The sequence below is a fragment of the Lepidothrix coronata genome, unplaced genomic scaffold (genome assembly GCF_001604755.1).
Source record: "Lepidothrix coronata isolate B3197 unplaced genomic scaffold, Lepidothrix_coronata-1.0 Scaffold121, whole genome shotgun sequence".
Taxonomy (NCBI): Eukaryota; Metazoa; Chordata; class Aves; order Passeriformes; family Pipridae; genus Lepidothrix; species Lepidothrix coronata.
This window is the reverse complement of record NW_016690301.1, coordinates 1,259,758-1,276,837: the sequence shown is the minus strand read 5'-3', so window position 1 is coordinate 1,276,837 and position 17,080 is coordinate 1,259,758. Positions and strand designations below refer to the sequence as shown.

The 17,080-nt window shown below is 37.3% G+C and overlaps 1 protein-coding gene across 6 annotated transcripts in view; it reads right to left on the bottom strand.

The window, feature by feature from the left end:
- Positions 1-17,080, bottom strand: part of TENM2 (teneurin transmembrane protein 2) — a 900,957-nt gene that overhangs the window by 474,380 nt on the left and 409,497 nt on the right. For all 6 annotated transcript variants that reach the window (XM_017825633.1, XM_017825634.1, XM_017825631.1 and 3 more), the window contains one exon: positions 15,150-15,425. In XM_017825633.1, coding sequence (XP_017681122.1) covers positions 15,150-15,375 — 226 coding nt within the window. In that variant the 5' untranslated portion in view covers positions 15,376-15,425. The remainder of the gene's footprint in view (positions 1-15,149; positions 15,426-17,080) is intronic.

The window sequence follows — 17,080 nt, the reverse complement described above, 5'->3', positions numbered from 1 at the left end:
GCTTTTCTTCCTTTCTAATCAAAAAGTTCTGACAGTAAAATCCACATTCTAAGTAAATAAATGCTCATTGCTGGAAACAACAAGATTTGTTTTCTGAAGGTAAGAATGATGTCTATATAAAATAAATAGAAAATGCAATTATGTACATAAAACTATGATATGAATGCATTTTGGTGTTTCTAAACACAGTAGTTTGGGGAACTTGAGTTGAAGAACTACTCATAGAGGCCTAACTCAGAGAAAAAATGTTATAGAATCCCATACTGATACCTTTCTTTCTTTAGCTTTCTTTCAGCATTGCTCCTGACCAGCCCTATTTGTCTTCTCTTTACCTTGGTAACTCTCTTCCATGTCAATCCTCCTGTCTCAAAATTTACCTTGTCTTTTCAACACTGAAGATATTGTCATTACTAGATTTTTTTTTTCTATGATTTTAAGGCTTTATTTACCAGTATCGCTCCGCACAGGTTAGAAGTCTTTAAGAAAGGATAATCAAGATAAGAAAATCATAAAAAAAATCATGTAAATGAATGGTGAATACAGAGAAAAAAAAAGAAAAAAAACCCACAAACGTATTCAAAATATTTTGCCAAGAACCTAAAGACTTTTGTGAAGAATTCCTTGAGAGAAAAAAAAAAAACCAACCCAGAAAATTTGACAGACACACTCTACCACCTGCATACCCAAAAATATCTACAGATTTCAGCAGAAATATAAAACTTCAAGCATAACAGTCTCCTTGACAGTAAGACAAGAAGCCACTTTCCACAAGTGCCCTCTCTCCCCTCATCTGCATTTCAGATGATGCCGTATGTTAATTTACAACCTACAGTCATAAGGAAATTCAGATAGTCCGTAAAAAACGTTTGTAAGTGGAACAGGAGGAAGTGAAACGATAAGGAATCACAGTTTGCCCTCTTATGCAACAGGGTCTACCTGCTCCTTCCTTTAGCTGCTCACACTGCTGACAGATTCCCTTTGGGGTTTTTTTTGGGGGGGAGGTTTGCAGCTGCCAAAGATCATGAGGAGAAACAAATGATAGAACTCTCTTCTTGGAGCTGCTGAGCATAGAAAAACACTTTTCAGTAAAGAGGCTGTAGGAAGGGAAGGTCTGTGCAGAGATTTAGCTCAACCTCACCCTCTATCTGGAATGCTGAGGTGACAAAAGTCCTTTTCTCTGTAGGAGAAAAGTTCTCTTACATGAGCCAACAATAAATGAAATACTTATGATAATACTTACTATAAACATTACATATGAACAAGATAAATTTAAACCAAAGAATTTGTTTGGTTTTTTTTTAGGCATACTGCATAGCATTAAGTAAATTATACTGCTGGACTTAATGTAGTAAACGTATTAGGTACAATGCTTCTTATTAAAAAAAAAAAAATACTTGCTATTCACTGATGCTACCAATAACTTTGAGTTTGTTTCCTTGCTGAATAGTCATATGACCTCCAGAGACATAGATTTTAATTCCTGTTTTGAAAACAGTACCATAAACATGTCCAGGGGCTTAATTTATTCACTCGTTTGTGGAAATTTACTGTGCGTTTCTGTAACAGCATTTTTTGATATGAGACCATAACTTTCCTCTTGCAGAACATTATTTCTGTCACCTGAAGAGGGTCTGAGGTAAATCTCTCTCATGTTCAGCCATTTGTTTATTGTTTGCACATTCCTGGTTAAGACTAAAGAAGTCTTTCCCACGCCTGACAAATACATTAACTGCTGTAATTTCTCTGTTATTTGGAACAGTCAATCCCACTTTTTATCTCAATATCAAAGTTGCCCAGAGAAGCTGTGGCTGCCCCATCCCTGGAAGTGTTCAAGGCCAGGTTGGATGGGCCTTGGAGCAACCTGGTCTGGTGGAAGGTGTCCCTGCCTAGGGCAGAAGGCTTGGAACAAGATGATCTTTAAGGCTGTTTCCAACCCAAACCATTCTATGATTCTATGAAAAAGATATCAAATTCACCCTCTCCAACTACAGCTTAAGCAATAAGGATACAAAAATTGTGATGCTGGGATAATTAAAATATTCATAGAATAGCATTCAAAACCGTGACATGTTAGGAAAAATCATAATTTTCAAGAAAAACAATTGAATCTAAACTAAATCCCTACTCTCCCAGTCCACTACTCCACAACTTGGCAAATGGATACTTTAGATTCAATAACTGAATCAGTACTCTTCAACAATATTTGTATATTTTACAACACAATATTACAATTCTAGAAATGATCTCAATTTCACGTTTCTTTATTCTGTCAAGTTGTTCCGTTTATTTCAAGTTCTTCCTATGCACAGATATCCCATCTTATTCTACAGACCATCGTCACCTTTCAGAATGCCAAAGTTTCTGTTTTATAAATATCACATCTATATGCTAAGAGGTTAAGTTGCCACACATCTGAAATATTTTCTGGTATAATTTTCTTAAACTGGACACTAAGATCCTCTAGAGTAACAGATATACTGGAGAAAAACTGGGTAAATCCCATTCCATTATGTTTTTGCAAGCTGTAGAAACAGTGAGGAAAGAGAGAGATCAACAGAAAATTCACTCTAAAACAATACTTCAGAGGAATTTCGTTAACAAGAACTGTCCTGCCTAGTGTAGTGATGGCCACAGAAAATGCCACACAGCAAATTTTTTATGTCCCTCTGTGGGACAGATATACTGGGATCAAGGTATAACATTGTTATGCTGTCAAAAAAATGAAGGAAGATGATGAATTTAAGAGACTAAAATTAAGACAAAGGAGTCTGTCACGCAATAACAGCTTATAAGAGTTACAAAACCGACACATAAACACAAAAAGCAAAGCTGACATATTTGATAACCACAAAGGCAGCTTATTCCAAATATACTCTCAATTACAGTCATGCTGGATCACACAATGAGAAAACAAGTTCAGGGAAGTGCAGTATGACAATGCTCATCTCAGTTGCTGTGTTGTCAACCTCCCCAACCTCCCTCCTGTGGAAAGACAAGGCAGTTTCCCTTCAGTGCAGCACATCCCACCCCTGCACGGACACTCATGGAACCACAGGAACAAGGAACACGTGTCACAGCAGCTTCCCATGCCCTGAAGTTGAGCATCATATGAATTTTAATGTTTTCTTTGAGGGTGAGCTCTAAAAATCCAGCTAAGCCTCACCTTGGCACCATCTCTCCAAGGCAAACAGCTGTGGGCAGTGGCCTTTTGCAAAAAAGACCTTAATATATTAAGCCAGCACCTCATCTGTGCTGCTTTGTGGCAATTACCCCAAAATAGCCAAGGCACAGTAACAAAAGCTTCGTTACACTTTGCTAATAGGAAAAACAAGCACAAAGGTTCATTTTACTTCAGAAATGGTAAAGAAACGGGCAAACACAGATGAGAGATTGTTGCACTGAGTCAACAAGGGAGACTCACATAACCGAAGTACTGAAGACATCTAAAACCACAATCTGTTGTGTACACAGTGATTTCAGAGAGCAAATAGCATTTCATTTTTCTCTGCTGTGTTCTGGTTGAATTGTCCACATTCGAACAATCCTAAATACAAGTGCAGGATTTTAGTCCTCTGTCAATACTTGGTAATATATATTTCCAAGTCCCTCAAATTTAATGCTCTTTCTTCTTATTAGACTGTTGCTAGATCTGTCGGCAGTCTTATAAACCACTTTAACCTTATTTTAATTTTTCATTATGAAAACTGTAACTGTTCATTAAGTTTGGAAGACACAGCATTACAGCTGTGATATATCATTCCTCATATTATTAACAATCTGCTTTATAAATTCAGTGCTTGAAGCAGATTCTGGTAATAATGCCTTATGAGTTTTATTTTTGTGCTTCTAAGAATTTAGGAAAGAACTTAATAGGAGCTCACACACTTAGCTGCCTAGACATACACAAAATGTTATTTGCTGAATGATTTAAAAATTAGTGCCAAAATATAATTGCACCAAATTTAGCAGACTCATTAGAAAATAAACCCCAGACCCCTAAAACAAGAAACTATGTGACTACTCCTACTCTCTCCTCCTCTCCAACTCTTTGGTAGGATTACTTAAGCAAGAATGATGTTCATTTTTTGTAATAAACTTTTAGCATGTTGTGAATAATTTTAGTCAAAGGTAATATTCTGCCCCACAGAGATTAAGTAACATTTTAGCTTTGCTTTCATATCATTCAAATGCCTATCTCAGGGATAGAAAAACTTCAAAAGAAAATTGGATATTGCTATGAAATCAAATTGACTACCATCCATAAAAAGTTTTTTTTGGTCCTGTAACTACGTAATGTGAAATATTACTATTATATTTATGCAATTTAATATGTCATCTTTAAATGCCATCTTTAAAACACAGTACTCTACTGGAAGTAATTTTAAAAAGTGAGTATAGTGTGCTAGACCAGCTACCAGAGAATTGGCCATTTGCTTGAAGGAATGAAATTTATGCAATTTGTTCTACATGATGGCCTTTTTTTTTAATCCAACTTAACATTCCCTCTGGCCTAAGCAGAAAAACCTAAGATACTGATAATTTTTACTTCAATACTGAACTGCACCACCCTGCAACAGAGCACTTACCATTTCATATGATCAAGATTTCAGTGTTTCCAGCCAGCACACAACTCGCTAACTTCTAGGTAAAAACTGACCAAATGCTGTTCTATGTTTTTCACATGCAATACTGGAAAAACAATACAACTGAAGCATCTGCTCAATTTTTCTTAGCATTGGACATTTCTTTAAATTCCACAAGTGCTGGTGGAACTGCCAAAGCCCAGTGCCTCAGCTGTAGCTCCCCATGTAATCCCACCATGCAAGAAACTTTCCATGACATTCAGGGCACACATGAATGCATTGGAAAGCCACGACAAGAGAAGAAATGCAGTGACAGCAACTACCAAGATTCAGAACTCAAGAGTGGATAAATGTGCTGTTAAGGAAAGAAGGAATATGAGTGTGATGTGTGTGTGTAGCTAAAATATATCTACAATATTAGGAGCGACAAGGCACACCCGGGCTCATAACCTGAGACAGAGAAAGCAATGCAAGGAAAAAAACAGGATAGATTATTGGTAAGATCTTCCAAACAACATTTTTTTAAGCTGAGGAAGCATCTTGCATGGCAATCAACAGGAGACTAAGGCTTCACTTGCAAAACTACACTGGATAAACCACACTGAAGAGATATTTCAGTACTGATGATCAAACTGTTCTGCTCTTGCAATCTACTTCCAGCAGATACCTTACTCTGACAAAGTAATGATTGTCCTAAGGGACACAATTGGTTAGCATAAGAAAAACAGCTCACCAGCATCATCAAAAGCAATGGTAGTTACACAGAAGCAAGACAACAAGCATGGCTTTCAGTGCTGTGTCAGGAACAGTTTCAAGTGTCAAATTCAGTTTGTAACATTCAGGCTTTGATTAAAGTTTAGAAAATATCATAAGTCATAAACTGTACTTTCCATAACATTTCTTTAGATGGGTCATTCCTCTCTCCATCTTCTGTCCTTGCTCAAATTCAGCTAAAATGAAATCTCTTACTTTACTTTTCACTGCATTATGAAGAAACAGACAACCGGGTTTTTTTGAGCTTTCCTCTATAAGCTTTCTGCATCCATTTTAACAAGGTTCTATCACACACACAAACATCTGAGCCCTACTCCATATCACATGTAAGCAGCAGCATTCCTCAGAGAGGCTTTTCTCCAAACAGTTTTAAAAGATATCTTTTCATTCTGACTTAAACAGGATGTAGGGATTGCCACCAGCAGAGGAGCAGGAATCACAAACAGCTATAACCCAACTATTCAAAGGAAATGCAAGCAAGTAATTACAAATAAAACTGCTTACATTCATGCAACTTGTTTGGCAACAGCAGTATACCATAAGGAAAGCTGCTACAATTCATAACAGCATCTTGTAATAAAACAGCTTTATGCATCCCTCTCAAACTGTTTAGTGCTCAAATCTCATCAGATGGCTGAGTAAGCATTACACTTCGGGACAGTAAATCTCTGGTTCCAATATGGTCTACATTCACAGACATGTACTTCTGCATTCACTGTAAGTCACTTCCAGCTAAGCACTCATATTAAAAAAAAAAAAAGGCAATATATAAAAATATCTGCATGCTATTTTGTCTAGTCAGCTGTCTAGACAATTTTGGAACCTTAAAGGATCAGCAGCTCAACAGGAACTGACTGCTGCCAGAGAAAACTAATCTGAAGTTGGATTTACAAACACAAAAGTAGTATCAAAGGGCTACCTTTACACAAGTCTTTTCAAAACATCTGTATCCATGTCACTGGGGCATATCTGGCATTGCTATGGCACATTTTGCCACTGTTAGAGACAAACTAAAAGACAGGAAAGGGTTTTGAAACCACTAAAAAAATGGGAATTTGTGACAGAAGATGACACTATAGAGACAGATGTTTGAAGAGCTCTACTTAGAGTTCACAGAACAGATAACTCACTTAACTGCAGCATCTCATTAAATCTGTACAGAAAAACACTGGCTATGATGGGTGTTCCAACAACACAGGGCATCACCAGACCCGATGGCTGGAAACTGGAGCCAGTTTCCAAAACCCAAAGAGAAGCTGGCATCTGCTTTTGACATGGAGTCTGACTTCCCATAGATGCTGCCCACCAGCTGAAAGGATGGATTTTCTGTCTATTGATGATTCCAGAACTCCAGAATGTGCTTTATTTGAGGACAGATTACTGGGATCAATGTAGAAATAATCTGATGAAGGTTGATGAGCAACCTGATAGCAGGCCAAGGAATGTAATGGTAGGTCTTCTTACCTGGAACTCTGTATCCAGAGAAAAATAATATAAAACAAAGAGAACAAATAAAAAATATTGGGCCCTGCTTACCCAATTATTCTTCCTCTTCACTTTCTTTTCTACTGATTTTGATTTCCATTTACAGGCTTAAGTGAAATGGTCATCAGCACTTTGACTCAACTCCAAAACCTTCATGGTTCTCTAAGAAAGAAAATTAGGTTTGGTGGTGGTTTTGTTTGTATGAAAATTTACTTATGTTTTTCTTATGTCAACTGTGTGTATTTGGGTCCAGTCACAGTGTTTGAAAAGCTTCTAAAAATCACATAATCCATAGGAGGTATCAGGAGAACAAACAGGGATGAGAAAACAAATATAAACATAGTGATCATCATCACAGACCAACCAGTTGTCCTCCAAGTCTAGAATTTAGTCCCCAGGAGTAAGATATTTCAAAAGAAAATGGGGGGAAAAAAATCAAGCACAAAAGACAATGACAGAGTAAACAAAAACACACCTAAAACCTGTTCCCAATGCATTTGTGCTGAAAACTGACTTGTGAATTGGAGCAATGCACACTCTGCTGCTTAACCCATCCTCCACACACTCCACAAATACACAGAGATCTAATTCTTTCCTAATTTTTTCTGAAGATGCCAACCTTAAAAACAAGCGGCATTGGAGAGTTGAGCAGTGTATAATCCAAAAAAAGGGCTTTTGTCAGTTAAATATTTACAGAACTTGGTTTTATTTAAACACTTCTTTCTTCCTGTGTTATGGGAAAGGAGGAGGGCAAGCAAATGGCCTAATTTTCTTTTACCAGAAAACAAGCTTTAGAGGGTTCCCCAGTTCACAGAAATGAAACAATATTCATTAATGCAAATTCAGGACCACGTGACTTGTAAAGACTCATTTTCTGGAACATGCCAAGGATGCAGGGAGAGAGATGCCCAGTTCAAACACAGATCAGGCATAAAAGGTTTTTTAAATCTGAGATTTCAATGTTAATAGGTGTATTAGAAAGGCAGCTAAGCATCTCTATCAGTTTGAGAACACTCACAAGTAATCAGCCTTCCTTCCAAACACTTCTTGCTGAAACACAGACCCTAAAAGAAAAAAAACTTTTAAACTCTAAGTCCTTTTGAAGACAAGAACACAGAGAAGGAGGAATATTTACACAAGCTAGCCATTTTTGTTAGTAGAATTAATCAATAAATATTTCAATTTAGAATACCTTTTTAAAAAAATAAAATCATTATTTCATCTCCCTGGAGTACCTTATTTCCCTTTATGATGGATTTTAACACGAGAACGAGCATCCACAGATGTGCCTAAATATTACCAACTTCTTAGAGGAGTGTGTGCACATGTGTGTATGAGAAAATGGAGAAGGGTTTATAGGATCAAAAATTATTATTTTCAGTATCCAAGGTCTTAGAATTCTATTACAAAGCAGACTAAAGGGATGAGGGGGGGAAAAAAGTACATGAAGAATAGGTTTTCTTCACCACTCAGTCAGGCCCCAGCATTATAAGCGAGCAAATACGACTCTATTTGAAGCACAAGATCTTTTTCCTTGATACCAATTTGAAGCTATGAAGTACAGGAAGCATAATTCCTATTAATTTTGAAGATCTTTTGAAAATGTATTTGCATGAAAATGGTTACTAAGCCTATTCTAGAGTAGGTCTAAGGATTTTTAGCATTTTCTTTCATTCCCAGCGTGTGCTAACTACATGAGTTGATAACATCTACTTTTTAGAAGTTATCTTTTATATGTGCATGTAACTTTGTAAATAGTTTAAAAAACAGAACCCAGTTTAACTTAATCATCAACTAATGAGGAGTCCAGTACTGCAGCAGTGAAAAACCAGCTCTTTTTTGAAAGCTAAGTACATGTTTAGAGGGAAAAAAAGGAGCCTAAGTCTGTACATACCTGTATATTTGCACCAGAAATCGTTGCATTCTGAGTCTCTAATTTAAACTGTAAACAAATGCTGATTTTTAATAATGATCAGAAGAGAGAAACTGCCAAGAATAAAAAGTTATTCCCTGAGAGAAACTGTGTGTACACAGAATTCACATCTTATGTCTAGCTCTTGTTTATTCCACAAATACATATTAATATTAAAGTAGTGTTGTGTTTTTCAGCACTGGTGTTATTAATTATTACTGGAGTCCTCTGTCAGCATCACAGCTTCTCAACTAGTCCAGAAGGTAAGAGATGAGAGCTACAACCTTCATTCAACAAGTCCATGTCAGTCTGACTTGTCCATGGTCAGTCCCAGCAGGTCTGAGCAACCAACCACTCCCAGCAAATTAAGGCACAAGGTATGAAGATGGAAAATGGGGAAACTGCAAGGAAAGAGGATGGAAGGGGAACAAAAGGGAAATGGAATGTAAGAGATGACCACCACTGATTCAAACCACCATTTGCAAAGGAGGGAGCTTGCTGCTCAAAAGTTTAAAAAAAAAAAAAAAATCATTACAAACCAAAACACAAAATCCACAAAATGCCAAGAGAAAACAAGGTATGCAGATTTAGATGGAAGCACCCCAAGGACTCAAAGTCAATCCCATGTTGTTCCACTGAAAAGCCACTTCTGAAGAGATTTCCTTCTGGTTTTTATTGGGACTCAGATCTAATATACATTTATCATAAATATACTATTTATCAGATCATCTTAGTATTACAGCTCTGAGGACCACTTTGATGCCAGAGTTTAAATGGAGAAGGCATGTTAGGTTTGCATTAGACTTTCTTACCTTTCCTTTTCCTAAAAGCATATTTGAGAAAGGCTGCTATAAAGGTTAGTATCTTTATTTATTTGTTAGTCTAGTAATGCTGCCACACACCTCCATTATTAACAGCTTCAACACAGATGAAAGCACAGATGAAAAGTGCTTTCATGTTTTTAAATCACTTAACAATAATAACCATAATCATCTTTTATGACTTGGGGAGGGAGAAGGTAGGGAAGGGAGTTTTCATTCAGCATCTTTCCCTTATTAAATAAGGATCACAAATTATAATTTTTTTTTTTTATTTCTCATTAAGGCTGAGCTTTCTAGACAAGAGATATTGAAGGCAGTTGTCTCATCCTAATAAATATTTTACACTGGGATCACATATCTCTTAGGGAACCATTAAAACCAAATTTAAGTCTTGATTCAAGAGAAGTGCAAGTTGCATATGTGCACTGGCTCTAACAGGAAAGTTGCCCTAAGGCCTTTTTCCCACACAAGCTCCCCTACATCTGAATTCCATGTTAAGGGCTTCCTCCTTCAGCTTCTGCCACCTGCCTCTACCTCAAATTTTGTTTGATTATGTAACTGTACAGATACAACAAAAATCAACAGATTGCAGAATGCCACTCAAAAAAACCTCACATGACAAAGGAAACCAGAATACAAGAAAAAGTGTTATTTAATGTCCTTAATCCAAATCTATGTATCAAACAGTTAATTTTCGAAAGGTCACAGGTTCTGGAAAGAAGTACTAAAACTGAAATTGCCAAAACTTGGATTTGGAAGGGATATATTAATTTGAGCCGAAGAGTTGAGTACAACTCGTGTTTGATGACAAGGTGATCAAAAGCTCATCTTGGTGTTACTGGGAATATGAGGAGTGAGGGAAAGTCTAGTCAGGACAAGAACCTGTAACAGTGACTGTCCCCTCTCCAGTAGCACATGAGTCACTGCTGACACCCAATATCTGACCACAGGAACTGAACAGGTTTAATCACCCTCCTGAAATGTTCCTTCCGCCGTGTGGTTCTTTGAGTGTGTCCCAGTAAATTCTTTGGTGACAGATTTATGATGTGAAGAACAATCAGATGAGAAAACAACATTCATTTCTCTCAGCGATCAGAGCTGCCCCGGAGTAGGTTGTAACAAATAAAATTTAGATTCATCAAGGTGGTCTGGGTTGCTTTGGTTTGGTTTTTTGTATTAATTGATTTTATTTGTTTTTCCAACATATGAGGAGAAAATATGCAGCATGAAACAGCCAAGAGGTGATTAGTATGGCATGGTAACACAACTTCATGGGAAAGAAATTGAGTATATTACACTTCCCAAGTGCCCCTCTCTGAGAATTCTACTGTGATAACTTCATTTTCTACTTGATGTTAATAAATATTCCAGACAATCTTAAGGGGCATTATAAGGGATTTATTATAATCATTGTCACTATATTTTTTTTAACTCCTGTTAACATAGCTATACTATTAAACAGGATACAAAAAGCACATAATTTTTAAGTATAAATGAACAAAAAATAGAATTTGAGCTGATATCAGCAGCTGTTCTTTACTGAAATGATCTCACCATACAGAGAGGTGCTGTGACACACACAAAGCACTTCAACATCGGTAAAAAAAAAAATTCTAAATATTTCAGAAGACTGTTGGGTCCTGTTTAATCTGATTTGTGGGTTTTAGCCCTAATTTCAGTAACTTCAATCATATACACTGGTTGCTCTAACATTTCACAGCAGAGATTTATTGCTAAACTAGATCTGACTTGAGAAGGAGAAAGCACTGGATTCTGTATAACAACTGGCTAATAAATTTTGCATCAGCTGAAGCTCAGAGTTTGGCTCAGGCAGAAACACAAAATCCATGAGCTACAAATGTCAAGTGAGGACCTCTGCAATAGTAAGGTTTGCAATCACCTCTTTGAAATTCAGTTTAAAACTCTTAACAACTCAGTCTTTTAAGCACAAATCACTTATAGAATATACTCTGAGAAAAGCTGCCTTTCAAAGAAACCTCTTTAAAGAAAGGTTTTTCAAAATCTTCATTTTTTTTTTTGCCTTAAAGAACATGTACCTTCCCCGTGCTGGGTCAGCAAATGAAGTCAAAGTAAGTATTTTCTTTAAAAGGAAAAAAAGTAAGTTTGATAATTGGTTCACTTTGGTGGAAAAATACTCGGCATACAGAGAAATTCATGTATTACCAGGAGATTGCAAAATATTCCAGATATTCAGAGATGTCAGAACTATTCTTAAGCTTTTGACATATCCTAGCAGGAAGTATAGAAGTTTCTATTCATCTTAAAATACAGCATTCAAAAAGGACTCCTCGGCTTTAAATAAATCCTGTAATGTTTGAATGCTCTCTCAGATCCACTGAAGGACTTTACAGATCGATTGACTAATGAATATCCAGGGCAAGTACTGAGTTATAACACATTTCTATCTGAACTAGGGAAAATCTAAGACAAATGAGGAGCTCAAACATGCATTGGACCCGTCATTTCAGCCAAGACACTGAACATCTGTTTTGAAGATCTTCAGAGAATAAGCTAGCACAAAAATACTAAACCTATTCTGAATTACTTTGTACAAATATTATTACTGAGATGTTAAAAACCAGAGTTTAAAAGGGGAATTTTATTCCTTAGGTTATATGTAAACATCTTCAGAAAAGTACACCAGAAGTAATGCCAGACTAAGATGTTTCAGGTAATATCAGTCATGTCATCCTTCATGACTTTATGCCAAAACTTCCAAATGCTGCACCAAAGCAGCACCCACAGCAAAGAGAAATTTCGGTTGGTTTTGGCACATTTGTCAAAAATTAGCCCAGAAAGCTTATTTCAAAACATGCAAACAATGACAAAGCTTTTATTCTCAGAGCTAAACTTCCACCAACAGTCCTATTTAATAGTTTGCCTATTAAATGCTTTATTCACACCAGCTTAGGCAGGTATTGATACTTCAGCCATCAGCTTCTTCATGAAGCATGAGAAAAACAAGTCAGAACAGAAAGACAATAAAATAGTGCAGCAACCCCAGACCTCTGAGCTCTGAACATAGTTTTTGTTATTAGCCTCTCACTGAGGAACCATCATAATCAAAGATGGTAGCAGTGCAACTTGGCCTTACACAGATTTTCAAAACCCAGTAATGTACGACAAGGCAGCTGCTAAAAACAGCTGCTGTGAGCAGTTCCAGTGCCATGGTGAAACCAAATACCCTGCAATAAGTCAAACACATTTAGCTTTACTAAAAGAAGAGATAAAATATTGAGGAATGTATCTGCGATTGCTTCAAAAAAAATATACGTCAAGATTTTTTATAATAGAAAAACAACAACAACAAAAAAATCTCTAAAGACTATTTGTTTTAAGCATGTTTATTTCCTACAGAATTTAATCCCATCAAAACACCTACTCAATTTAGAATAAATTTACATGTATAAATTCCTAGATGTCTGCAGCTGGAAACTGCAAGCACAAGATGCAATGAACAGTATTTCCTACTATATGAACCACATTTTTATCCATATAATGTTAATGTGGAAAGTGAGAACATCTACCAAGTCTTAATCTGGATCTACTTGCCACATTATCTCAAATTTCATCTCAATAGAAGAACTGTTCAATCAAAAAGAATCATCATACTGACCTACTCTCTAAAGAAATTTGCTTTTCAAACTCAACAAAAGCAGGAAAATAAGGACTTACTGCTCATATTATCTAACCAAAAACCTTACTTTGGCTCTCTAAGATTATTCATTTAGACACAACAGCACAGACTAGCAGGGGAAAAATAGTAATGAAAAAAACCCCAAACCTGAGTCTTTCAATTCAGTTACCAACAATTTGCACTCCCCTTCATAAATAGGGCAGATAAGAACACATTAAGAGCAGGAGGATGAACAGTTGTCAAATCAATAATCAAGAGAAATAGGCCAGCATGAAATGCTGAATAATGACCTGGAAACTAAAATGAGGCACTTGAGCTGAAGCATCAATCATCCAGATAGGGAAAGGTAATATTTAGATGACTCCTGTACTCTAAGGCAGAACAAACCACTTTGAAAGTGGCTCCAGTGGCTCAAACCTTCCAGTTGCAGTTTGATGTGTTATCTTAGGTAAACACCTATGAGCAAAGAAAGACCCTACAGGAACAGAGATTACCTCTGAAAATAGAACTGGGTGTTTGATAGACCAAGCACAGTGCAAACACTCCCAAATGCCTGTACACAAATGGGAGAGAAACAAGGGATTAGACGAGGGTTTAATTATCAATACTAATTATTAGATAGTTTGATCTAAAGGTGAGGACAGACACTGACTGCTGGCAGAACGCTTTCAACAACATGATATCAAGTACAAGAAATGAGCTTCCACTGAAAGATTTCCACAAACAAGTGTGATAACCTAAAGTTCCCCGGGTCACAACATTAGAAATGTGTAGCAGAGAACTATCACACACCATTAACAGGCATATATACAAATCAGTAGAGTTTCTACAATTAAATATGTACTAGATAGTTTACCTTCCATTGAGAGGGGCACAAAAGCTATACATTTATGCCTCAAATTTGCCTACACCTTACCGTATACAAACCATATCTGATTCTTCAACTGAAAGTAAACCAAGTCCTTTAAATTTAAAAGCCATTACTAATTGTTGACTGAGTACCAATTTAATCAAGCCATTTGTTTGAGTTAACCAGATGGTTAAACACCGTTCCTATGAAGCCATGTTCACTAATAGTTTCAACACAGAGCTTTACAATTTACTGAGAGAAGCAAATACCTGAGAGTAAAACTATGTGCATGTACAGTGCAAAGGCACGTTCACAGGTTTTTCAACTAAAAAACGTTTAAATTTCTTATTCATTAATCTATTGACATAACAGGTGTTTAAAGCAACGACCATTTTCTAAAAGAAGAGATTATTTCCCCTTGCTTACAAGTTCACACAGGCAGGTAATTTCAAATATTAGTTCTAGGGACTCGATGCTGCAATAACATATTGCAGCCAATTCCAGAAGTAATTAGATGGGTTTCCTCCTTTCAGTTTTTATGAGGTGGATGGTAAGCAGTGACAAAATGAAGTCAGAGGAACCAGCATTCCCATTCCCACAGTAGTTAGGCATAGGAATGGAATTCCAAGGCAGCTGGGTAATAATGAATGCATGTTGGTCCTATGGGTTTTTACCATAACAGGGTATTATTAATCTTTTCAGTACAGGTAAGGTGTTAAAGACAGACAAATTTAGGTGAAAATGCCACTAGTATCCCAAAATTAACCTAGGAAACAGAATAGAAAGTTAGCATATTGGCTGACCCCAAGATCCATGCCAAAGACACCATCTGGTTAAGGGTCACTAGCACTTGTGTCTGTCAGCAGTTTAGACCAGCAAATCTTGGTTTGCCTAATTTACAAGAAAAGAAAGAACTTTCTAATTTAACACAAAACACTTGAAATAATGGTAAAATAGCATCCATTCTCCTACAGTTCTTTCACTCCAACTCCTTGTAACACTGGTATATTTTAACAAGGACCAGAGACTCTTTACCCAAAGAAACCAGCTCTGCCTTTAAACATACCTTGCCTTGGAAACTCATCCGACTCCCTGTGAACCAGGTCAGAAACTCGATTTCCATAGTGCATCCTGGTGTCATGATCATAGGCCTTGAGTGTCTCGCTTGAGCTGTAGGACTTCTGGGTTGGGACTCTGCAGTCCTCACTGTCCAGGGAAGAGCTCGTGTAGCGACACTCCTTCCCACACCGGCCCCGCGTCAGGGAACGGTGTCTTCTGTCTTTTATATCCATTATTCTGAGTCAGGAAAGCCACTCTTTTATTTGGGGTCAGTCACTGTCACCTAAAAGCATGAAAGGATAACAAAAGTGAGCAATGCTGCTGCCACATTTTGGTTCATTCTACTCTCCCTGACTTATCCTTGAAGGACAACGCAGCACAGACAGAGAAGAAAGGGAAGATCCACATGATACATCCTTAGAAATTGAAATAATTGACCTGAATGGGTGGGGAAAAAAAAAATGAAATGCTTTAAGAGAATTGCATTCTATCTAAATTATCATCCCATTGAAGAGTTTAAAAAATAACGATAAAACAAAACCACTGTCATCTTTTGATTTTTGAATGAGCCCTGGTAACAACACAACTGACAGAATTATATTTGTTCCTGTTATGCAACAGTACAAAGAAAAGCAGACTCAAACCAGCCTTAATTATTTCCCTTCTTCCTGCAGGAGGGCTTGCAATTAAGACTGAAGCATGCTGTAGAGTTGCAAAGAGGAGATTATTCCTATTCATCCTTAATGCATTACAAAGCTGTACGTTATCCCTTAACGTGTTCACAAGCAGCAGCAACTAATTTTATTGCTCCTGGTTAACATAATTCAAGGCCCTGCTCTCAACAAAAGGTTGGGCTGGGGATCTCCAGAGGTCCTTTCCAGCCTTGACATTTCTGCATAGTTATGATTCTCTGAGCACACTTTGGGAATTGGCTGCTCTTGTGCACCACAGAACATGACTGGATGTGTTTCTTCACAACCCCTCAAGATGACCAGTTTATCCATCTCAGCAGTTGGAGCTCTTGAAAATTGTCTAAATCTCTTCTTGCTCACTGGACCAGAAAGAGAGATAGTTTCTTACAGTCTTCTTACACTCTACTTAATTAGGCCACCCTTACTGTCGATATAGACTTTAATATATTCATAGTTAGCATGCATAAACTTCAAAATGAAAGATACTGTAGAAAGCAAGAAATACAGTAAGCACAAGCACCCTAACCACTGGGGTACTAATTATTTTGAGTTGGTATTAGTATGTATGTCTTTCTCTCATGGCATACTATGCCCAGGTCTGTGCAAGTCCTGAAATCCTCATGACAAAACTTTTTGCTGGAAATGAAATCTTCCCACGTAAAAAGTACTCAGATTTGCTAACAAGTAACAACTGGAACACAACCTCTTGCTTTTCCACATGTGGCTAAGGAGGTGAAGAAATGGTTTTGGCAAATTTAGCTGGGATAGTTGAAGACCTTCACCTTGTCCCTGTCCCCTCCCAGGCCAGGTTGCCACTCACAAGCCCACCCAATAGAACGGGTCAAGGTCCTGCACACCAGCTCCACCCAGGACAGCAGCTTTACTTAAACCCTCAAAGCTCTTCAGCATCTTCTTCTGCCAGCTCTGCCACCAAAGGAGCAAACACCAGCCAAAAGTGATAAAATTGTGGGAGGCAGCCTGCCTTTCATTGTGGTAGTTGTTTGCACCTGCAGCAGAAGAGGTCAGAACAAGGGCATAAGTATTGGCTAAATCACTGCTTGTTGGCTGGAACAGATTAGGGCCCTCAGAGAGAATAAATGTGCTTGGCCAGAGGAGCTGGTGACCTAGAGAAAAGGTTTCTTGGTTTCCTTTAGATTCTGACATTTAGACTTCTTGTGGTTTTGGGGTTTGGTTTTGGTTTTTTTTTTCTTTCTTTCTCTGTTTTAAAGAAGAAAGTTAAGTAACC